This window comes from Rhinolophus sinicus, chromosome 17 (assembly GCF_057876585.1).
Source record: "Rhinolophus sinicus isolate RSI-liver-muscle chromosome 17, RSI-T2T, whole genome shotgun sequence".
NCBI lineage: Eukaryota > Metazoa > Chordata > Mammalia > Chiroptera > Rhinolophidae > Rhinolophus > Rhinolophus sinicus.
Genome location: NC_142517.1, coordinates 68905692 through 68931132, shown reverse-complemented (window position 1 = coordinate 68931132; position 25441 = coordinate 68905692). Strand labels below are relative to the sequence as shown.

The following is a 25441-nucleotide window of genomic DNA, read 5'->3' as shown; positions in this document are numbered from 1 at the left end:
CTGGCTTGAATTGGAAGGATAGGATCAGGGTGACCATGAAATTGTCTTGCTTTTCCTCATATTCAATGGCAGATAGGGCACTTGAAAGTTTCACATTAGCCTCCCTTCTCTGCTTTTCTTGGCTCTGCCCGTGTATGTTTTATTGATGCCCTTTTTCCTCTAATGCAGGTGGCTCTGGATGGCATCCTCACACCACATCCACGAGTCTTTGGCTCCAGTCATTGCGAGCTCGCCCAATAGTCATATGCTTTCTGAATACCATTTGATGATTCCTATTTTGAAACTTCAATCAGGCAGGATCTCAGATCTGTTCTATATTATAGATACAAGTGTGGGGTTGAGGTGAGATTCCATTTTGGGGCGGAAGTGGAATCAAGTCAAGCCAGCATCTTGAGGAAAGGTCTCTTATTCTTTTGCTACATGCGAGACATGGCTGACTTACCATTTTCCCTGTGGCATCTGATGGAAATCTGGCCCTTATTGAAAACTGACGAATGGGGTGCAGCCGAAGGCAGGAAGACTAGAGTGGGTTGAAGGAGAAATAATTGTGGGTTAAGCTCTACAGAGTTGAGCCATAGATGATGATGCTTTAAATATAATATGTTCATATCCTCGGCCTCTGATCCTACTTTTTATTTCATGAGAACCAATATTCTTGTTTTACTCAAGCCTTGGGACTTCAACTTTGAGTCTGACCCTCACTCAGGCTGATTTACACGTCCACATGGGACCTGCTTTCAAGATCAGTTCAGTTCTTACTTTGTCTATGAAGCCCTTTCTTAAGCATATTGATCTCTTTCTTTTCATAACCTCAAAGGCCTTTAATGTTTGGATGTTCAAGTGTCTTCACCTCACATTTGGCAAACACCCCGTTCAGTTTGGGGCTGCTCATTAGCTTTGGGTGGAGGTGTGCTTTATTTGCTTGTCCAGATTCTAAGCTCCATGAAGGCAGAGGCTGTATACTATTTCTGCTGTCCCCTCCCTAGAAGATTGCAAGTAGTTGGTTGTCATCTGTTCATGCTCCAAGTACATTATAGGGAAATTCCTATGATACTGGGCAATGGAATAAGCGAATTTAAAGCCCAAGAAATTGGAAGATCAGTCCTGAGGCAACAACCTTCCTCTACAGAGCCTAAATAGACCCAAAACTAATATAATATTGAACGTAAACTGTAATTGAAAAAAAAAAAAGACCCAATAAAATGTATCATCGGCATCCCATTCAGCCAACTCCTAAATGCCTTGGTATAAGCACAGATCTAGTAAGGAAAAGAGATTTTGATGAACCCCAGGGATTCTTGGAATAAGTGAACTGGCCAAAAAGAGCCTTGGGAACCTACCGGCGGTACATGGTACAACTGCCACACTAAAACTTTACACCCTGGGTGACATCTGAACTGCGGGCCATTGGGGGACAATGAAAGACTTTGAAGGGTGTGATCTAAGGAAGACCATCCAATGCAAAAGACTCCCGCTTTTTGGCTCGGATTTCCTACCTCTAAAGCAGAGCCAATACCAGCAGATTAGAAGGTGGGTGTCACATGTGTGTCTCCAGTGTGACAGTACAGGCGAAAGCACGCACTGCTGGACACCAGGCTGGGGGGCCATGGGGTCAGGTGTTGTCTTCCCTCTGCCCCTCCAGAGTGCTTACTTGTTGTGGGAAGCCAGGCCTCACACTGATGCACTGACTGTTCTGTCGAGTAAGGATTCGTTTCCGTCTCCTCTGTCTCAGCACCACGTAGATCCTGGCATAGACGAGGACAGTCACTCCAAAGGGCAGATAGAAGGACACCACTGAAGAGTAGATGACAAAATCAGGGTTGGAGATGGAGCAGACGCTGGGGTCTCCTTGTGAGGGAAAAGGAGAAAGCACAGCAGTTTGCCGAGTATGAGACCTCAGTGGGGAGCACAAAATAGGGCCCCAAATCATGTGTGGCGTCTCCACTGTCTCATAAACACGGAGCTTTGGGAAGTGAGGGTGCCCAGTCCCACCGACCCCTTCATCACGTCCCAGCTCACATTTCCTCATCCACGGAGGCTTGCTTGGGTTTCTCAGTCAGAAACAACTCATTTCCTTTGTGCCTCACAGCACTTTACTTTTGCCTCTTTTGTGTGCTTAGCACACACGTCCTGATTGTGAAGTTGTGAGGGTGGGGAGGGATGCAGGCTCAGACAACTGCGATGTCAGCTCGCTGAGGGTGGGAGGTGTCACTCATTTGTTGTGTTGCTCACAGTTCACTTAAAAAGAAAATTTACCAATGATTCCCTGGCAGACGCTGGTCTACACTGGGGCTGCACAGAGACAGGACACCATATCCACCCTTGCAGGCGCTCACAGTCTAGACGCACGGATGATCCTTTCCGTATGCTGTGCTAAGAGTCACAGAGGCATGCAGCCTGAGAGGCTGGGGGCGTGTCAGCGAGCAACAGGGCAGGGGCTCTCAGGAGGGTTGCAGCCCCCAGCAAAGGGCCTGCCGGAGTGGAGGCCTATAGGGATTGTTGAGTGCAGTGAACAGAGGCAGCTTCTCTGCTGAGAATGCCATGTCTCCAATTCGGAATCTGTGGTATGGGGCAGCTGGTGACTGAATATGAGACAGGTGTTTGATTTTTCAGGGAATTCCAGCATGGTCAGGGCTGAGATGGGAAGAGGGCCAGTAAGGATATTGTTAGCCTGGATAATGTGAATTGCTTTATGTCCTGAAATGCTCCTGCCATTCCTCCTTGGGAGGGCCTTGTCGTTTTGTCATCTTCCCTAGCAGATGTTGAGATTCCTCCAATGCCCAGGAGAGGGCCTAGAACTTATTTGTCCCTCTTGGAAGAGAAAAGGGAAGCAAACTGGTATCTTCCGGGTGATAAGCCAAGGGCTTTATACCCTTTATCTTACGTATTCATGGCAACATTATGTGACACAGGTGCCATTACTGACTATTCTTAGATGAGCAGATGAAGTAAGGCTTTGAGAGGTTCAGTACATGGCCCAGTACCACACAGCTTGAAAGGGGCAGGGCCTGGATACATCTCCTCCAGCCACTCTGACACCCCCAAACCAATGTGCTTTCTGTGATTTTGACTCTCCACCTCCCTGTACCACTGGGACATGGCACATTCGCACTTTCTCCAGCACTGTCAACAATGGCTGTTGAGTAGATGATACCCAGTAGAACTGGGCACCAAGTTGGCCAATCTTCACACCGGTTAGGGATTCTCCAATCCAAAATCTGGCCTCAGAACATATAGCCTCAGGTGTGAGCTGGTGGGGAGAGGGCAGTGACCACATGGGTGCCTGATTCTGCTTCCTGTAGCAGAGGCCAGGCAGCCCACAGGGTGAGAGCCAGGCCTGCCATTTATTAACTGTGTGATCTTGGGCACATGAATTGCTTAACTATGCCAAGCCTCAGTTTCATTATCTATAAAAGAAAGGTAAAAATCTTGTTTCAGGTAGTGGTTATTAGAATTCATGAGAATAAATGGCAGCTATTATTATTTATTCTTTAGTGTTGTTATTTGATTTTTACCTCCTCTGAGCATTTTGAACTTAAAAGGAAGGTATCCTTTGGAATGGAAATTTGGAGAGAGACTTATAGGGAACAATATTTGTGGGGGAGGGAAGGGAGAAACAGCTAAGAACTAAAACAAAACAAAACAAAAAAAGGAGTGTGCTCAGTGGGGTGTTTTAATGACGGCACTGCCATCAGAATATTTATGAGCTGCTCCCAAATTCTCGGATTCTCTTCAGGAGGAGGTGAAATTCAGGTGAAATTAATGTCATCTCACCAAAGCCTGTCAGTCATATTCTTTAGGAAATGGCTCATAAAACTTTGAGAACTGGGCACCAAATTGTCATCTTCTGCTGAGGGTGATGGGGTTGGAGGTAAGGATAGGGTGGCAGCTGTGGTCTCTGAGTCTTTAAGAAGCCCTGTTGGCAGTGATCAACCCCTCCCCTGAAATCAGCTCCCCCATCATCAGTGTCTGACCCTGATTGAAATGCCTCCTATAAACAGAGGCACCTCAGCATGTCTTGCTAGTGAGAAGTGGGCCAGGGCTATCTCCCCACTACTCATCTTGTTGCCATCGTTGGTGTGCCAGATATTCCCCATTTGTCCCTCCAGATATGCCTTCTGCCCTTCTCGACCCGCCTCTGGGTTCTGGAAGGCGGACCTCTAAATTTTATATATTAACTAGTACTTTTAAAAAGCCAGGTGCAAAAGTGGGTTGTGTAAAAATGGGCACACACACGCATGTGCATATGTATATACGTGGGTGTATATACTTGTTTCAAGCATTATCTTTGAAGACTATTAGTGTTTGCTTCTAGGGAGGGGATGTAGGAATTAGCAATACAGGGTAAAAGGGAAACCTACGTATAAGTATGTACATGTATCCCATGACGCCTTATGTTTTATTGTGTGCAAATATTTATTTTTCTGGTAAAAATATTGAAAGTATATGTATGAGAAACAGAGAGTAAAGCAAGAACCCAAAGCTATTTTAGGATTGCTGATCAATGAAGGCCCTCATATATAATCAATAAACCTGTGTCGTCATCCTGCCCTTCCCTAGCTGAGAAACTGCTGCCTGTGCTCAGATGGAGTTTGGTAGCCTCTCCCAGAAGTTCCCCACACGATGCAATCCCGTGAGGCCTGTCAGCAGGCAGAGTGATATAGGAGGCAAGTGGCCGGTAAGTGGGGCCTGCTCTAGCCCCCAGCAGTTCTGACCTTGTGTGCAGGACAGAGCGAAGCACCACACACCAGCAATTCTGGAAGCTTCTCTCTGCTGTGTCCCGAGACGGTGAGGGCCGTGAGACCCCTTAGGGACTGAGGTTTCCCACTTTATCTTGATTATTTAACTGAAACAGTGCTGTGCTGTCAGCACAATAGTTATTGAACGGACACCTGAATGATGAATGACTGAGCAAAGTGGACAAATGAGCGTTTTACATAAACATATTAGCAGTCACTGGCTGGAGGATACTGGAGAAGGCCAGGGCATTACTCCTCGTGGTCTGAGACTAAGATGTTTATCCCAACTAATCTCTACATTTAAGGAGGAAACGGGTATGAGGAAGATTCATCCATTGATTCAACACAATTTTATGGAGCACCTACTATAGCCAAGGCTCTGTGCTGGGTGATAAAAACACTCAGTAGCTCCACTAAGGCACCTAAGAGACTTCTGTGGGCCAGCCTGGGAACTCGAGTCCCACAGTGATAGAAACAGCAAAGCCAGAAGTAGGTTGGCTTCAGAGATTCATGAACTTCAAGCTCATGGAAGGATTTGTCTTCAAATTGTTTGCACAGACAGGAGATCCTGATGAATCTGATTTTTTTTTTTAACTTTGTGTCTCTCAACTAAGCTTCCCTGCCCTTCTCCCTCCCTCCAATGTTCTGAAAGCCAGGTGAGGTGTTCTACTGCTAACATCAAATAAATAGCACTCCTCCATTTCCTTGTTTCAAAGGAAAATTAAGTCAGCTGATAGGATTTTCTTAGCTTTGAGTTTTTTCTCCCTTGAAGATTTCCTAAACCCTTGTTACCAGCTACGGCTAATTCACTCTAGAATTTTTTATAGTCCAATAGCTATCTGATCCAGCAGAAATTTAAATACTAGTTATTTTTATTATCCGTGAAATGAAAAGACTGCTCATCCAGGGATCTTTAGGGTTTCCTCTGGCACCAACGCGCTGGGCTGCACTGCTGGTAGGGGCTGGTGACGGTGTGATATTTGGCTAGATTGCTGGGCCTCTGCTGAGAGCGAGGACAGTCCGGGTCAGCCAGGCCCCACGGCCTTGGAACTCGCTGTGACCCAAGATCCTGCCTTATGTGTGCATCCAGAAATGCATGTTGACCTTTCCTCAGGCAATAAGAGCAACTCCAAGTTGAAAGAAAGTGAAGTTCAATTTTTCACACCTGTGTTCTCTTGACGGTTCACAATCCCGTGTGGCAGCCCATTTCATTAAAAGAAGAACCCTGCCAGAAAGTTCTTCGGTGTTGTACTTCTTAGTGAAAGTTCATTTCCTTCCAATATCCCATGCTATTGGCAGTATCTTGCCCTTCTCTCCTCTGCTTGTCACAGAGGGAGTAGAAAAAAAATGGCTGAGAGAAGTCATTTATACTGGGCTTTTGAATGAACTTGGGAACTTCCTTATAGATGGAAGAAGTGCTGGAGGAACCTGTATCTATCAAGATAATGACGCTGTACTGTGAAGGTCAGACTGAGGCAGAGAGGGACGCTGGGTTTCCCTGCCTGGAGTTCTGCTCACTAATTCCCAGAACTGAGTTCTCGGATGAGACAACTGATGTCCTCTCTGACCACTAGCAGAACTACCACTGTTTAGATTTTCCTTGGAGCAGGTGCATAGTTATATTTTGAGACATACCAACCTTTCCTAATACATAATAATAATAATAATAACAATAGCAACAATTAGCTACTTATCTATCGGGATCTTACGATGGACCTGACACTTTGACATAATATATGGATAAGTGGAGGGCTTATGATAGTCTTGTTAGTAAACTTAAAGATAAGAGAGAGAAGAGAGATTGAGAGAGAAGTGAGACTAGACACGTGTTAAATCATGGGCTTGCTTTGCCTTAATTCTATATTTCAAACTCCTTTTGGAAAGCTTTCTCTGAGTTTTGTTTCTGGTACAGCAATGATCTCACTGCTGGTAAAAACACTGCAATGAGCTCATCATTCTTCTTCATTTTAGATGTTGTCATTAACTGGGAACTCGGTCTGATGTCAGATTTTGAGACTGTTTTAACGCTTAGGAGGGCGTGTCTCTGTGAGAGAATGACTGCCTTCGCCAGCCTCCAAGAATGAGTAAGAAGAACCACTCAGTGCAGCAGACACTGGTGGGGATTTGCTGCTGGCCCAGGGGTTAAGCAATACTTTTGTCTAGCAGTGGTAGTGAGTGTCCCAGACGATAATTTCCGACTTAGAATGCACTTTCACATGGAAACAAGGCTATAGGAGGTGACTTCATTGTCAGACTAACCCAAAAAGCACTTAACTCATCAAAACTGGTATTTTAGTGTCAAAGTCAGTTTTTATAGTTGTGTTGGGAAATGTTGCTTTGGTTTGTGTGTGTGTGTGTGTGTGTGTGTGTGTGTGTGTGTGTGCACGTGCGTACAGCTGCATATTTGTGTGTATAAAGTGTCATTCAGTGAAAATAACAAAGTAATTCATGGTAAAGAGCAATGCAGAGATGATAATAACATCATATAATATTTTAGGAATTCCCTGAGTTAACCAGGCAAATACTTGACTACTTAACCTTTAATGTGACAGAGAAACAAGCTGGACCTTGAGCAGGTGGCATGTACTTGGCACATCTATATATGTTATCCCAATTTAATCTTTACTTAATTATAAAAAAGTCTGTGAAGGAGGTAGAATGGAATTATATCAGATGTAGGGTTAGATTCTAAAGTCAATGAGTAAAGTGAAAATTTATATAGAGTTGAAAAATCCCCTGAAGTACATATAAGGATATATGTGATTTGATTACAGCCTGGAACAGTAATAAGATGTATGATACAGTAATATGTCATATATTATAAAGAGTTCAAATGCAACATGTAATTTTAGTTGCTGGGCTTATTTGCAGGCAGTCATATATAAAAATAAATACTGAAAACTTCTTAACTAAATATATAGACTGAGTCTATATATTTGCATTTGCTCAAGTTTATGCTCCACCGTATTATTATCTCAAATTTATCAATAAGGAAACTTAACTCATAAAAGTTAAATATCTTGTTAAAGGAGACAGAACTGGTAAGTCATAGAATTAGAATTTGAATCTAGGTTGCTCTTACTTCAGAGCCTCTGTCTCTCTTCCTAAATGTGTTTTGATTTCTAAATCATTGTCGAGTAAATGACTCTTTGAAGATTACTTATAAGTTAGAATTTGCCTGTATTTATATGTAATGTGTTACATATAATATCTGCATACACATAAACACTCAGCACTGTGTCATGTACATATATGCTAGAAATTCATGAACCTGGAACCCAGTAGGAATTGAATGAGCCAATCATAATGGACAAAATAAGAAATCCAAATGAACACCAGAATGAGAGTTAGTCAGTTCTCTCTTAGCAAACACTCAGTATTTATTGTCAATACCCATAACCCTACTATATGTAACAATACTTTTCATTCAACACACGAAATTCCTGAGACTAAAAGACGGTCATGAACAGACACAGAAGACACTGATCCATATGAGGTGTAAAGTTGGATTGCTGTCTTATGTTTAAAACCCCAAACATCTCAGATATATACATTGTTCATCCATCCATCCATCCATCCATCCATCCATCCATCCATCCATCCATCCAATAGAAGATGTACCTTGTGTCAACCATCATGGCCAGAATTTTTGTATATTAAAATATAAGAAATACATTCATCAATAATTTAGGAATCTATACTAGTTCCCAAATGCTAGAAATGATTCTTATTGAGCAAAAGTTAGAACTTTATATCCTACTTGAGGGCTTTTATGATAAATTATTTTGCATTGTAAGTCCATTAGGAATTGTCATCTTTTCATTAGCAAATCTCACCTGAATTATTAGTATGGTTTAGTTTTTTAACCGGTATATTTCTTCATATGAATACAATGATATTTCTTTCAAAATAGGTGTAAGGCAGACTTTTCATTAAGTGGCACAGAACTTTATCTCTGTGCCAATAATTGATGAAAGTTGCTTTATATTTTATTATCATCAACAAAGGTCAAAGCTTTGCAGTCCAGAGCATCTTCATTTGATTACAAAGTGCACTGGCCAGGGGTCCGAGATTTCAGGGCTGAGCACCACTTGCAACCACTCACGTGTGCTGTGAATCCCATGGGTGTTGGCAGTGGGGCCATCAGTTACCTGTAGTGTTGAAGCCAAAGAGGAGAGGGCAAGACACGGCAAAGGCCAGCACCCAGACGATTGTAATCATGAGGGCCACACGCCGGCAGGAGCTCTGTCCCGTGCCATGTTGGTAGTGAACTGGCATGACCACTGCGGTGTACCTGTAAAAGGATAGGAAGAGGAGATAGGCATGATGAGGACGGATGGGGGAACTGTCCAAAAGACAAGTTGAAGGAGATTGCTAGAGAAATAATCAGGTTGATAAATGTGGCAAGAGAAAAATAATTTTGTTGGAGAAAGAGAAAAGGTGAAGATAGTAGAAAGGTTGAGATAAGATAGATGAAGAACTCACTGAGGGGGCTGAGCAGAGAAATGGAGAAAGAATAAAAACGTTAGCATAGCAGCACTGGGGTGCCAGACAGCTTCTTCGCTGCGGCTGACTGATGGCCCAGCATATCTGAGCTCTGGATTCACCACTCTGAACCGAGGAGACTTTGGATGCTGGTGTGTGTCTTTACTTTCTCTCACAGTACTTCAGATAATGATAGAACTGTGCCCGAAGTGGATGCTTGCCCCTGCTTGTGTCCTAATATAAATTCTAACCCTCATAGTGATATTTATTCCAAGTAGCAGAGATTTTGAAAATAGAGATGAGTAATATCCAATGAAAGCTTATTTTAAAATCCGGTTTTCATGCCGACTTAGTCTGTTTGGGCTGCTATATGAAAAATACCATAGACTGGGTGGTTTAAACAGCAACCATTTATTTTTTACAGTTCAGAAGGCTGAGAAGTCCAAGGTCAAGGTGCTGGCAGATTCAGTGTTTGGTGAGGACCCATTTCCTGGTTCACGGGTAGCTGTCTTCTCACTGTGTCCTTGGTGAAAGGGGCAAGGAAGCTCAGTGGGGCCTCTTTTCTAAGGGCACTAATCCCATTCATGAGGGCTCTGCCCCCAGGACCTAATTGCCACTCAAAGGTCCCACCTCCTAATGCCATTACTTTGGGGGTTAGGATTTCAACATAATGCATTTTGGGGAACACAAACCTTCAGTCTACATCACATGCTTTCACATGGTCCAAGCACGGTTCCTTATTGTTGTTGGATGCTGTTGTCTTTTCTACGGCAACCCCTCACACACATTTCCAGCAGCTTGTTGGACTTACCACCTGAACGATTATTCCACAGTCATCTCAAACACAAGTTATCTGAAATAGATTTCCCTGTCTCCTCACATCCCTTAATCTGGTTCCACTTCCTGCCTTTCCTCAAGATATCCACACCTAATACTCTGGCCTTTTGACTCCACTTTGGCCCTTCCATATAATTTTCTCATTTCTTCGTTTAACCTTTCATTCATTCAATATTTATTGAGTCCCTGCTATATGCCAGACCCTAGACGGGAAAAATAGAGATGTGCATATAGAACATTGTGCCTGTCTTATGGGGCTGGGAGTTGAGTGGAATGGACGTATCAAAAAAATTTTTTTTAAATATAAAATGAAGAGTATCATGATAGAAATAAGTTGGGTGACATGTTTGAGGATAATGGAGGCTGTAAAAAAGGGGCAAACCAGCATAGACTGGGCAGGAAAATGAGAGGGGTAAGAGGGACCCAGCTAAGAGGTACGGTAGGGGAAGAACATTTTAGGCAGAGAACAGCAGGTCCTGTAAATTTACCCATTATGATGTCCCTGTAGAATGCCCTCCCACTGAATGTAGACTGAACTTGTGAATATGATACAATATTTTTCCCATGATTAGATTACTAATCAAGAGATTGAGTTAATCAAAAGGGAGATTATCCTCAGTGGGCCTGATCTAATCAGGAAGCCCTTAGAAAGGACTGGGCCCTTCCTTAATTCAGAGAGATTCAAAGCATAAGAATTTATATTATCGGTTATGAAGGCACAAACTGTCATGTTTTGGAAAAGGTCATTTGGCAGAGAATGGCAAAAGACCTACAGGAGCTGAGAATAACCCCTGGTTGACAACCACCCAAAAAGTGGGGACCTCAGACCAACAATGGCAAAGAACTGAATTCTACTGACAACCTGAATGACCTTGAAAGAGGATCCCAAGCTCCAGATGAGAACACGTCCCAGCCTACACCTTGGTTTCAGCCTTGTGAGACCTTGAACAGAGAACCTACCTGCACTATGCATGGACTTCTGACCTACAGAAACTGTGAGATAAAAAATGGGTATAATTTAAGCCACTAAACTTGTGATAATTTGTTCCACAGCAACAAAAGAGAGTCTTGTCTTTGTTCAATCTGTTATCCCTTCTCCCAGGCCTCTTCATCTTATAGAGAGAGCCCTCTAGCTTTGAACATATAACATTCTTACGCCAATCAGTCACGTGCTCTTCTGCATGCAGCTGTCTTGCCTCATTATAGAACTTGCCTCATGGCCGGAGAGAGAGAGTTCCAATATGAGCTAAGTTACTTGATGGCTCAAATCGTCTTGTAGCCTTGGTATTCCCTATAGATCCTTGTGCAAAGCAAGCAGTAAGAAGCTATTGCTTCATTGCCTCAATGATCCTGAAGGCCTCCTTCCCCATAAGAGGATAATTCTTTTCTTAGCCAAGCTCAAGAGATCTAACATGCACGGCTGAGTCTACATATGCTTCAATTTTTCTTTGTTTTCTTAGTGTCCAGGGAACCTGAAGGTCAGATTCAGAGCAGGAGCCTCCTTAGCCCCTCTGAGCACCTCAAGGCTTGGGGCTGAGGAAGGGAAGGCCAGCCCCTGGGCTGGAGGGGTTGGGACAAGTGCTCCCTGAGGCTCCTTCGATATGTGCCAGCTTTGCCTGAATCATCTGCCTTTTGTGCATCTGGCCTTAGAGTTCATGTGTTAACATTTGTATTCCCCAAAAGCAGCTTGAGAGTCAGCTCTGAGGGCTGAGATGGAGACAGACTCTGCAGGACTTGACCTTGGCACCATGATGTGACAGAGGTGGCTTCTTTCTCAAGGAGGAGTGATAGAGGCCCTTATTTAATAAGGTCAAATTAAGATTCCCCCACCAACCCTATGGGAGGCCCATGACAACCTGGTTCCCTTCCCCTGACGCACATCGCCGCTGACTGGGCGATGAAGGAGCAGGGCAAGTAGCACCTGGGGTTCCTCCAGGCCTCTCACTGTCCTCAGGACTTTAGACTCTGCTGGGGCAGTGAGCGGTGGCTTCAAGTCAAATATGCCTACCCGGGCCATGAGGCACCCTGGGGAAAAGACTGAGCCTTGAGTCTTGCAGCTATCACGGCTGAACAGCTGCAGAGGGTTGGGAGGGAAAGGTATGAGTCACTTCCTTCTGTCCATACCTGCAGTTGGGCCCATGTTTTTCATTTACATAATGTCCTTTGATGTAAAAGAGCCTGACCATCCCATACATTCAGTGGGGTGCTGCTAAATGGCTAACAACTGGCTCTCCAGGTGAAAGAAGCCCGAGTTTGTACCATTTGTCAGTTCCCCTGGTATAAATACTCCCACTATTGCCCATTTCAAGCTACAACAAAGGTTTCATAACTGGCTCAAAAACTTCTTAAAATGTTGCCAGTCAGCATTCACTAGCCGTCACCAGCTGTCTCCAAGCACACCACTGAGAGTCGCAATCCTTTCCTAAATATGCTTTAATGTTCAGCAACTCCTTGGAGGTTCCTGTTAATTTAATAAGCCAGCAAGTGTAGGTAACACTGACTCCATGTTATGAAGGAGGAATCAGAGACATCAAGAGGTTACGTGATGAACCTGAGGTCACACAGCTGGTTGTGACAGAACCAGGTCTCCCACCTCTGAGACCAGGGTCTCTCCTGGGTGGCCCACTCCCTCTCAAAGGTCTGTGGGGACAAGGGCTTCCTCAGGAAAGGTGGTATGAAGGGTGGTTTGTACTTACGTAGAGAGAGCTGTGGATGCCCAGAGCTGAGTTTCCCCGGTTAACTTGATTCTGTTACTTGCCTGGGGGCCCTGTTAAAATACATATTCTAGGGCCGCACCGCTGGACGTTTTGATTAAGTGCTTCTGGAGTGAAACCCATAAATGTGTGTTTTTGACAAGCAAGTGCATCTTTTAATTAGACAAGTTTGAGCAAATCTACATGAGGCAAAATTTCTGTGTCAAAACTTCTTGTTACTTGGGTTAAAAGTGAGAGATGAGACTGCATGAGACTAATGTTGCCACTGTTACATTACATTTTTTTCTAATTATTTTTTAAACATGATTAAGCATTTAGAATAAATGAGGCCCCCAAACTTGCCTCTAGGGTTTTTCCACTAGGAAGTCTGCCATAGGCCTGAGACATAAAGGCTGTTCCGGAATTAGCCATAGGAGGGCACCATAATGCAGCCCAAACTCTGCCAGCTCCACCGGGTGAGAAGTTCATTGCTCACCTGGGGGCTCTCCAGGCCCTGTAGGAGGCGGGGAGGCAAAGCCGGAGGGGGGGGGAGGGGGGAGGGAAGAGGGGGAGCTGGTTCCTAGAGCACTGCAGGGACTCTGAATTCCCAAACAGGCTGCTCAGACTCTGATCTCCTTCGAAATCCATCGCGGATGACCGAGCGACCGCAGGCAAAGGCAGAGTAAGGCTTGGATGCAAGCAGGAGGCTAGCCTGGGGCCGCCCCTAACGTGTGGCTGCTGCGCTCACCGCGGGCCTGCGGACTCCGCGAGCCGCCCACGTCGCTCCCTCACCAGGCCCTCTCCCCTTGGGTTTGAGCTCCGAGCTCGCTGGGCCGTTTCTGGTGTGGCTGGAACACGGGCAGTGGGCAAAGTGGTGAAGTCCGTGGGCCTTGGAAAGAGACTGACTCGTGTCTGAATCGGTTCTTGCACTTAACTGCGTGGCCTGGGCCAAAGATTTGGCGTCTATCTGTACAATAACGTTTCAGCTCCATAGGGCTGTTATGAATAGTGAATGAGAGTAACTCTGTGAAGTTTTTTTTTAGCACAATGCCTGGCACCTATTAAACATTAAAAAAACAATATGGTTATAATTGTCATTATTACTGTGCTAGCCCAAGGGATCTGGGATTGTTTGTATCAGTGAATTTATGGGTAGCTCCCTTTATTCCTGATTATCAGGGAACATTAAATTTATTTATCAAGGAAGTATGGCTTTCTATGTGCCAGACAACTATATGACGATAGTAATTCATTTAATCCTTATAACAATCCTTTTGCTATCGTTACCACTAAACAGGTAAGGAAACTGAGGTCCAGGGAGGTTAATTGTCTTGCCCAAGGTCACATTGTTATTAAGTGGTCAAGCTAAGATTTTCAGCCCAGCTGTGTGGCTCCAGAGCTAGGGGCCCCGGAATATGGCTAAGCACCTCAGTGGAAAGCAGTGTTGGGAGGTGAAAGAGGCTGACTGAATCCCTACTCCTGCACCTACCAGCTGTGTGACCTGGGCAAGCTTCCCTACACGGTCTAGCCTGAGCATCTTTATTTGGAAAATAGGGATAACACACCTACCTTGCTGGGGTGTTGTGTGGGTTAGCAATAATAAAAAGCGCTTCGTGCCTGGCACATAGTACATGTTCGATAAATGGCAGCTATTTCGATTGTTGCTGCTTTTAGAACCAGGCAACTTGGGATGGGCACAGAGATAGCCAGGGCAAGAAAGGCAAAGGAACTGTGCCTTGTCCACTCCAGGGAAATAGCACCTATGGAGCTGGGCTGCCGGCCGGGCCAGAGGTCCCTCCCTGGGTGCCCTATCCCCACCTCCACCTGTGAAGGGTCTACACATTGGAACAGACAGTTCTGCCAGGGGAGCTGGGGCACTCAGGTTCTAGTCCCAGACCTACGTAGGATCCCAGGAAGCATGTAACATTTCTGCACAAATGAGTTAATCTATGTGCTCCTCCTGACTCCCAGTTCTGTGACTGGGGTTTTGTGGGCTTGTCACTCTACGGAAGGTCTCACGATCCTCTCAGAATTCGACCTCCATGGAAAGTTCTGTCCCAGAGTGGGAGGAGTGTGTGTGTGTGTGTGTGTGTGTGTGTGTGTGTGTGTGAGCTGATGAGGGTGCCTCTTGAGGAAGCTGGCTGCGGGGGGTGGGGGGTGGGGGGGGCGGCTTGAGAGACTGAGCTGGGTGGGAGGGCTTGAGTCTAACTCCCGCCTGGGTTTAATGAGCCTCAGAGCTCTGTGAGGGCTGCTTTTCACCACCTTTTATTTCATCAGACAGGGGGCTCAGTAAATCTTTAGTTCTGTGTCCCCTCAAGGAATTATTGAAGGAGAAAGCTTCTTGCAAATGACTGGAAAGCCCTTTGCAGCTTTAAAGTGCTTATTTAGATGCAAACTAAAACTCCGAGGTGCCTGTGACTCATCTGGTACCTATTGTGCTCCTGTGAAGACTCCCAGATGCGGAGGCCTGCCTGTGTGATGGGTGCCATTTGAGAGCCACTTAAAGAACTCCCCAGTGAATGAATTTGGTTGCATTATTCCGGCGCTCCTTGCAGAGGGCTGGAATTCTCACTGTTCGCATCGTGTTCTCCTCTGACACTTTCTCAGCCCTGTCCCTAAGTTAGTTCTGACCCAGGGTCTGGTGGGAGGGGCCTGGCCCACTGTGGAGGCAAGGAGCCAAGGGGGTGGGGGCTCGTACTTACCCACTCTGCTTTTTAGCAAAGAAAAGGCGGCCTTCATCCAATTCTTAGGCATCCAGAGCTATGCCGAAGAATCTAATGACAACAGGAGTACTTGCTTTCAAAAACCCTTTCATCACTTCCTTTTCTTTCCTATGTCTTAGTACCCTGTTAGTACAGACCGGGGCTTCATGACCGAAAAATGCTGAATCCATTTGGTTAAGTTTGTCAGACTGGTGACTAGCATTGTGTGAAGACCAAAGGTCTACATGAATGACTACATTTTTAATGAATTGACCAGTCATTTGGCATCACATGAACAGAATTTCATGCTGTGTACTGCTAACTGCTGTGAAGGATAATGGAGACAGCTTTTCCAAGGCCAATTTTCATTGCTAGACTAGGGAGGAGGCTCCAATTTGAGGTGTGGTTAAGATTCGTTCATACAGAAATGCAAGCCAAGACGGGAGCGTCCTTCTCCCCCGGGATCTAAGGCATAAGTGGCTTGGCCCTTCAGCTGTCAGGGAGGTGAGTGCTATGCTTTCTGGGAGTTTTCCTGTATGGGACCGATGCCAATTCAGGGTTTATTCTTGGTGGTTGTGTCTTAAGTGGTGAAAGTAGAAGTGAGTGTTAAGTGTGGCTGCCGCCTGCAAAATGGTGCTCCTGTGCAAATGAGAAAAAGGCACCCTCTCCTGGCCGACTCAAGGCTTGGCAGGTGAAGCACTGGCTGAATTCGGTTCCCACGCCCTAGTGTAGGGCATGACAAGCACAGCCTCACCTACCAGCCCATGCGTGAATGTGTGTGTAGAGTGTAGAAGCACATGCTCAGAGGGGTAGAGAGTAGGGGCAGGAGCCAGGAGGCTGGGAGGGGCCTGTCCCAGAGCCTCTCCTAGAAGCTCTCTTTGTTCACTTTTTCCCTCCCTCCTCCAAGACTGGGCTCCCATTCTCTCCCATTCTCTCCTGTCCTTTCTGAAGGTGCGCATTTGTGCGCATTGAATGGCTACCCTCAGGCAGGGACCATTCAATTCGGTTTAATGTTCTTTGTTCAAGGTTCTGTAATAGTCACAGCAGGGAGACCCACAGGTGATAAGGACCTAGGATGAGTAGAAGAGTTTGGGGGGTGGAGGTGAAGACGTAACAGATCAGATGCTGTTACTTCTGGAACATATTTATGTAATAAATGTCAAGAAATCACACAAAGCACTCCTTCCTCCCTCCTTTTACCAAAACACCAACAGAGTAGTAACAGGAAATTTTCTTCCTGACCCAAGTCAGCTCACCTTTCACCATTGTCCCCCCCCCCCCCCCCCCCCCCCCCCCCCCCCCGTCTCCCAATTAGGAATCACAAAAGCCTCCAAAGATGGTGGGAAGACAAACCCAAAATTCTCTTTAGTGACCTGGGGGAAAGGACAGGCTAGGAAAGCTTTTGGAGAATTATTTCTGTCCTGTTACACGGGTTTCTTTTCACCCAGAAACCATCATTTAAAAGAAAGAGAGGAAAGAAAATGTTCCAGTGACAAGCTCTACGCCTCAGTGACCCCAGTGCCGTGAGGTGCAAAGCCTGTGTCTCAGGTACAGCAAGAGCAGCTTCCCCACCTGGTCTAGGCTGACTTTCTCCTAAGCCAGGGAGGGGAATCACAGCCCTACCTGTCGATGCTGATGGCACAGAGGTTCAGGATGCTGGCTGTACACATCATGACATCCAGGGTGACGAAAACATCACAGCACATGCGGCTGAAATTCCAGACTCCACCTGTTACCTGGGCATCAGAGATAAGGATGTTAGTGTTCTCCCCAGTAAAGGGATGACAGCCTAAGCGACTCTGCTGCCTTCCCTAGGCTGCCACGCTGTTGTTACATCATCATGACCAAGGGCAGACAGACATCAAGGGAATGCCGAGCTGCCCAAGGCTGGTCACCCAAGAAAGGACAAATTCACAGAATGTTAGAGCATTAGTGCTGGAAGGTATCTTCCAAATCAACAGGTCGGTGTTTTTCAAAGTGTGGTCCACAGTGGGGTACTCATTAAAGATGAAGATTTCTGAACCCTTTCCTGAGTCAGATTCTCTAGACCTGGGGCCCATGTATCTTCATTTTAAAACGAGCACTCCCCTCCCCACCCCCAAACACACCAAGATTTGAGAATCACTGATCTAGCTCAAACTCAGGAGGCAACTCAGGAACATTGTGGTTCAGTGATATGCCCACAGATGCGCAGCTGGTAGTAAATGACCTTGGGTGACCGCCAGATGTGTGCACTGTGCCCAAACTGCCTCTCTGAAGTCCTCCGTGCAGTGGGGAGTTCACCATGCACCCAGAAAATAAGCTGAGAACACATGTTTCTTAAAACTTACCTCCAAAATGAAAATCTATCCAGCTTCTGATTTTAAAGCTTGGAAGCATCCTGGAACAACATCTCTAAGAACCTAAGTCTGTGCCAGGGTGCCTGCCTTTGACACCTGGGTCCCAGTCACCAAGAGGTGGGGAGAAAGGCTGGGTCCAGCAAATTGGAAAGGGGCCCAGGTCCTCTCTGCCACTCACAGAATCAGTGAGGTTGGTTCTGACCTCATGCATTTACACGTGTTCCAAGGTCCACATCTTCCTCCCACTAACACTTTTAAAAAGTCAGGAATTTAGGTAATTTAATTTATATTCTAGCACATTTTAATTTAATTTAATTTTTTTTTTTACATAACTTGATTGTACCAGAGAAATGTGTCAGGGGTTGTCACTGTCAGAATGTCCACAGATGCCATTCTTGGGCCCCAAGGCTTTTGTTCATTTGCCAGCTTCCTGCCCACGGTGCTGCTGTTCTTGGGGACCATGTTCTCTAGGAGAAACCTGTGACACCTTGTGTCCCTGGCAGTAGCTGGGTGTCCCTGCTGGGTAGACCCAATGACGAATTAAGAGGAAGGGAGAGTGAAAAATAGGCACAGTTGCCTCTGAAGTAGCTTCTCAAGGAAAAAAGAGATCTCGTTGAAATGATAGTGGGTAAACATGATGCTGTTCGTCCCTCGAGTTTTTCTCATCCAAGAATCTTGTTATACAACCAGGTCGCTTTACTATTCATTCCTTTTTTATCCCACGAAAACAAAGTCTCTCAACCCATCCCCTTACCTATTTACTTCTTTCCCCTTGGATTTATTTCCTTTTCAGCATTTGATTTTATCACTATATTTGGTCATCTCCAGACTCTATTTTGGGAAACTCTGACCAAAGATATGTTGTTTAAAAATGACAATGACAAGTTCAAACTAGCTATGAAGTCCTAACTTTTGCTCATTTGTTTGTGGATTTACTTTCTCTCTTTAAGTTCAACCATTTGACAATGTATAAAGGCCTAACTAATATGACTTTATAGGATTTCTGAGAATGAAATACTTTTCAAAAGGGAGATGTGTAGTCGTAATGACACAATGATTTAAGGGAGCCAGGAGAATAAAAGATAGTTTTGCTCAGTACACAGGATGTTGTTTGCTTTAAAAGCTTCTTGCAAAAAGTTGAATTTTTGTATACTAAATCTCATTTTAACATACACATACTATGCAATTTATGTCTTAAGTTGGGAAAAAACCCACTTCCCCTCCAAATTGTGAGTGCCTGTTTTTATCTGTGTCTTGAGGGTGCAAAGTAGGTGAGAGGATAGGTAGAACAATAGCGAACTCCAGTGCTTGCTGGGTGTTCATTCATTCATTCATTCATTCATATAGCAAGTTGTTGTAAAGCTCCTAATACTTAGTTCATAGAAGGAGGGTATGTTATATGTTTTAAGAGGTTTTTAAAAATGTACTTCAGGCTCTGTCCTTGAGGAACTTATAAGATTACTGGAAAAGCAAAGGATTCTTAAATAAAAATAACTAGAGATCATCATGAGATCCTAACAATGTTAATACAATCTCACATTTCTTGACAACTTGCTCTGTGTGGGTCATTGACCCACATGACCCATTCCAGGAACATCTGTAGCTTTGAAACTTCAGATTCTGAAAACTGAATTTATTTTTGACTGTATGTGCTCTTACAGTTTTTTGAGGACAAATTATGCACATACTTGATAGGAAATGAAACACCTGTTACTTAACTCTTGGCTCCTAGAACAGTGCCTGGCGCCCAAATCTATTCCGAAAGAATAAATGGTCTCTGACACAATCTGCATTAATACTAATAACTAGCATTTTTTGAATGCTCATTAAGTCTTGATGTTTTGCGAAGCACTTTATATACGTGGCCTCCATTGCTGATTATAATCCTATGAGAGGGGACTGCTGCCATCTTTATTACAGAGAAAGAGACGAAAGCTCTGAGAGGTTCAGCCCCTTGCCTGAGGTGGCACAGCTAGTAGAGGCACACAAGGCATTGGAAGGTAGGTTGTTCTATGCCCTGTTATAAGGAAATGTCAAGGGTGGAGGGGGCAGTTATTGGAAAGGGGTGGAAATGGGTGAGCACGAGGGGAAAGGAGAAAACCATGTCCTCATCCAGGATTTTTGTGTGACAGACTGCTTCATTTCCCTTCTATGGAAAGAGACACCCTTCTTCTGATTGCCTCCATCTCAGGGTTGCAAAAAGCAGTACAAAAAAACAGTGGTGGCTGCTGACTCTGGGGCCTAATGAAGGTACACACCTGGCAGATTTCTTTGGTACCGTTTCTTTAGTCCATAAGGGCCAAAGCCCTCAAGCTGTCCTCTGGCTTCCGGGCCCCCACTGTGCCACCCCATTCTGGCTATCTTCTCTTCCTTTCTCCAATTCTGCCATCAAAATTTCTCTCCTTGATCTCAGCTAAGTGACAGAAGAAAACAATCTGATTAGCTGATTAAAGTAATTCCCACTGAGGTGCCATCACTTAGCCTTCCCCAGAACTTACTCATTAAAATGAATTTCTGATTGGTGGGATGTGTAATGGAAATACTTGTTTTCATTGGAGTTCTCCACACCAAGCAAGTAATGGTTAAGTTATGAAGAAGGAGCTGCAAAGGGCCAAGACCATGTAACTCTCACCCATTATCTTACAGCTACCCAAAGACGTAAATATTATTTCTAGTTTATGGATAACAAAACGGAGTTGAGAGGAGTTGAGTAAGTTGCCTAAGGACACATAGCTAGTAAAAGGGCTGGAATTTCAAACCCTTAATATTAATCATTGCTCTATTTGCTTCTCAAAGGCCAGCGCCTTAACACTCACTTCTGGGAAATGGGCAATTTAACTCCATTCTAATAACATAGGCGGGGGAAGAGTTGGTGTTTGTCCATCCATCCACCCATATATCCAGTGTTTACTGAGTGCCCATGAGAGGCCGGATACTTTGCTTGGGTGAGCATGCTGAAATGAATTAAACCTGTTTTTGTCTCCAAGGCCTCAGAATATAGTGTGTGCATGTTGGCAGGGGGGGGGGGGGTGTGATGTGTGAATGTGTGGGGCTGAATTGAGAGCCGGGTAAATAGACACTAAGAAAATAACTATAATACAATGTGATAAGTGTGACAGTGCGGTAAGTAGAAAGTGTTGGAAGAGGTAAAGTGACTTTTGAAATTAAAGCAGGAAAAAAAGGCAGAAAAAAAATGTGATTGATTTAAAACTCTTTGAAGACATGATTCTACCTTTCTCCTGAATCCTAATGAATAACTCACTTCAGAATCATATAACAGCCAGGTGGTGTTACTCTCACTTGCTAATGAATATAACTCACTCCCTTTGGCAATACAGAAGGTGGGAGTGAGTAAGCAAGAAAGTGTCTTCAGGTACAGAAGTTGGCTATTGATTTTCAACAGACACAGCCTATGGCAGCATTCCCCAAATTTACTGATCATAAGGCAGCATTTCCCAAGTCACCTGAGGCTCTGGTTAAACAAACTGTTTCTCAGGCCCCACTCAGTATAATACGTTGCTCCAGAGATTCCAACTGCCTGGTGGGAGGTTTGGGAAATGCTGGTCTGGAGGGTATGGGGGCCATGACATTATTTTTAGAGATGGTTGTCTTAAAGCAGAGCTCTTTTAAGCAATTTTTTGTTCTATGGATCTCTTTAGCCTCATGGTTGGTCCCCTTCTCAGAAGAATGTGTTTGAATGCATACAATAAAATATAATGGATCACAAAGGATACCAATTATATTGACGTATAGTTGCCAAAGTATTTTAAATATATGTGCTTCTTTAACAATGCGTTAAATGACAGGACGTGTCAGCAGGTTCAGAAGTCCCGTAATTTCAAAGTACTGATGAATATAAATGGTATTTCAAGGTGTCTACCACAGCCGTCATGTGATTTGAAAATATAAATATCTGTGATTTGTACTGGTGACATTAAGGATTTCTTCTGTTGTGGGTTGATGCCTGCTTTCATAATTGATGGAAATGCTAACTTTCAGCTTAGTGAAAATAAAGAAGTAATTTTATTTATATCCAAGTTGAAGGATTCCCCAGATTAAGAACTCTTGCTATAAGGGATGGATTTTTAGTTGTTTTGGGGAGATAGCCAAGGGGCAAAGATGGAATTACTTCTCTAATTAACCTCTTCATTTCATTTTTTTTGTTTGCTGCATTTGGAATTTTTTTTAAGGAGGGGATTTCTGGGGGTTCACGTCTCTGAATTCCAATTTGCTCATCTGTGAAATGGGGTTTTTATAGATTAGTGGTTCCTAAATGTCAGTTTGCTGCAGAATGGCCAGCTGGCTGCACAAATCACTTGGTGTGGGAGTGGGGCTAGGGCTGGGAGGTTGGTTACAATTACTGTTCTACTTGGTAGCATCTGGGGTAGACTCAACTGTCTGTATTTTGAACAAGAAGCTTCCTGTAATGAAAGTTTATCTTAGAACTGGTCAAAGTGTAGGTGCATAAGAATCATGGAGGAGCCCATTTAAAATGCAGACTCTCCTTTATTTCTAATAATCAGTATTATTACAAGGCCCAAAGGCTCCTGTCTCCCAAAACAGTGCTGCTCTTTCCTGTCATTACTATCTGACCTTGATGACTCTCTCTGTGGTGAGTTTTCCTGCCTGAACCTATCCTGCTCTTTGTTTTTGCTTGTCTGTATTATTTAACCCTCGAGTCTTCTTTTCCTCTCCATCCTGAGACCCAAGTACTCTGAGTTTAGTATTCCAAGTGTTCCCCTGGCTGCTTATATTGCCTTTCTGCCCTGATATAAGTGCATTAAACATCACAAAAAGTGCTTACCCAAGTGAAACAAAATGTGATGGTTGTGCTTGGAGAGGAAGCCCCAAACAGAATGTAGTTTCTAAAGCAGGAAATTAAAAACTTGAGAGGGAATCGGAGATGAAACTATTTGGTATGACACAGAAAAGCGTTTTTGAGAAAATGCTGCAAGCAGAATAAAAGAGACAGCCAGGCCAGGGCACTCGGAAATATAACTAATCTGAGGTCACCTGCATGGTTTTTATCATGAACTTCTCTGCTAGGCCTGGGGACAGAGAAAACCGATGAGGGTTAGTGAGTGGCCCCTGCTCCTTCTCCTTTATATACTGCCTGAGCCCAGGCTCCTGTTGCCTTAGTGATGAGAACGGTATCCGTGAAAGCTTCTGTGGGGCAGACTTGCTCACTGTCCTCTTCCTTCTTTCCAATAGTCCTTGGATTCTACTGGGAATCCATGAGATGCCCGAGCAGTTGATGTGTTCCATGGAAAGAACACAGAACCTGTGCTAAACCAGCTCTTCCATTCAGCGATCAGTTCAGAGAAAATTATGTGCCGTAAGCCAGGCCAATCAAAGGACACCTTCACACTTCTACTAGAAATTCTAAGGCAGATTGTCTCTCTTGCTGGGAGTGGTGTGGTATGCACATGGGAGGCCTGGTGCTTTCTCTTTGCTTACAGATAAGGCCAACATATGGGAGAAGACAGAGCTGAGAGAAATGGAGCTGTATCCCTGTTCCAACTGTGCCTGCAACCCCCCTTACCACATGTAAAGTTCCTGCTGTGAGAGCCAGTGCATTCTGTTTAGTATTCAAGTCAATTGGAATTAAATTTTCTTTTTCTTACAGCTAAAGGTGTCTCAACTGAGACATTTATAGATTATACTTTTTAGTTCTCAAAGCACTTCCTCAGTTGATGACCATTGAGCCTAACAGCAATCCTATGAAACAGGGAAAGTGTAGTTGTCACCTCCATTTTATTCACTTAATTCCCACATCTTCTGACTCCCAGTTCTGAGTCTTTTTTATAGCACAACTCTGTGTTGGAATGACATTCATCCCTGTGAATTTCAGCAAAAGCATGATGTTACGTGACATTTTATTGCCTACCTCACAGCAATTCCTCACACCCACATATTCGTTTTGACTAAAATCCACATTTTCCCATTTTCTTTTCTATTCTCCCTTGCAGCTAAAAGTGGCTATATGATCCACTTCTGGCAAATTAGGCTTAAGTGAAGTCCTTTAGGGAGCTGCTTCAAGCCACTGCAGGGAAAGGGCCTTTTCCTCCCTCTGTCTGCTGTTCCCACCCATCCTGTATTCGAATCCTATATGCTGAGGTGATGGCAGCCATCCTACGAGTAGCACAAGGAAGTCAGCCAGCTCGGGAAGGCTGGAACGTCTGATTCTTGACGACATCCTGGGGCAGCTGAACGAACGCCAACAATTGCCTTCCTCCAGAATTCTGGTTATGTGACAGACGTAACTCCTATTCACCTAAGCCACAGTTAGTCAAATTTTCCAGTATTTACAACCCAAACATCCCTAACTCATACATACTGGTGTCTGGCGAAAGGAGCCAGTTTTCCTTTGAAGGAAGGTATCTGGCCAGTGTGAGCCAATACTTCCTTCAGAGAAAATGAATGTATTCAAATAAAAGCACAGGAAGCTGTGAATTTGGCTGCTCATTTGGCCCCCCACATGGTGTTCTGCTCATTTCTGCCCTATGCCCTTGGAGGCCGTTAGCCTACAGAAGCCTCTGTGGTCAATACTGCATCCTTCCCTCTTTCCAAAGGAGCTCTTAGGTTTAATTATGCAATTACTAGACCAGCGACTCAAACTGTGCCATCCTTAGGCTAAGTTAGTGAGAGTCTGCTTTGCTCTTCTTTGAGACACATGGATTTATATGTTCACAGTCCCTGTAAGGGCTCAAAGTGCTGTTTCTCTGGTTAAGGTACCCCATCTGCTGCTGAGGTCCAGCGAAAGCAGGCAGCTATTTAAGACTAAGAAATATATATATACTGGGGTGGGGTAGGGAGACCTGGTCCTTTGGACTAGAAACTTCTAATATCTTAACTGGTCATCTGTTAATAATGGCTACTTTAAGTCATATTTTATCTTTTACTAAGATAGACCCTGAGTGGACTGTTGGAGAAAGTGATATAAGATATTAAATTGCATTGGCTAGAACCTTGAGGCAATTTAGAAAGGACCAAAAAGAGGTCCCGAAACCCATTTCTCAGTGGAGAGCTGTCTTTGCTTCCATGGCTCTTCTTTATATGATTGTAGACTAATTTGGCCATGCTCTTGATTGCTGAACACCTACATCAAATAACTTGTTGGACAGAGGGCATGTTGGTTTTATGAGGGGAAACCAAGAGCTCCACCAGAATTCTTCTCCTGGGGAGAACCCATAGATCCAACCTGCAGAGGGTCCATTAACCCTTTGGCAAGATTTCATGCCGGCCTTTTGCAGACTCAGTTGCTCTTCTATGCTCAGCAGTAGAATGGGGGCATCATGTATATTGGTGGGTGTGGCGAGAAGGGGCTGCCATGGTGTCTAGTGTGGAAAAGTTACAATGTCCATCTCCTATATCAGTATCTACAGAGCTTTTCCACTACGGTCCACCCAGACTCCTGGTAGCCATCACAAATAGACAGCCAGAGTTTGCTTGAGTGGCTTTTTTTATAGACACCAAAAGCCCTGGTTTTATTTCAGAGGCAATTAAAATGCTTATTAGACTAAAAGTCCTCTTTCTGCATTTGTTTCTGACATTCATCTTTCTGGAAGACTTAAGAATCCTTGTAATGTATAGAGATGGACAGAAACACCTTGGGTGGTGGTGGTATAATGAATCATTGACTGATC

At 44.4% G+C, this 25441-nt stretch overlaps 1 protein-coding gene across 4 annotated transcripts in view; it reads right to left on the bottom strand.

Annotated features, from left to right (window-relative positions):
- Positions 1 to 25441, bottom strand: part of DRD3 (dopamine receptor D3) — a 42021-nt gene that overhangs the window by 7485 nt on the left and 9095 nt on the right. For 3 of the 4 annotated variants that reach the window (XM_074331649.2, XM_074331632.2, XM_019734810.3), the window contains 4 exons: positions 17080 to 17192; positions 8891 to 9033; positions 1652 to 1848; positions 443 to 520 (listed from right to left, as the gene is read on the bottom strand). In XM_074331649.2, the coding sequence (XP_074187750.1) occupies positions 443 to 520; positions 1652 to 1848; positions 8891 to 9033; positions 17080 to 17192 (531 nt within the window). The remainder of the gene's footprint in view (positions 1 to 442; positions 521 to 1651; positions 1849 to 8890; positions 9034 to 17079; positions 17193 to 25441) is intronic. The other variant, XM_074331643.2, reaches the window with a different exon arrangement.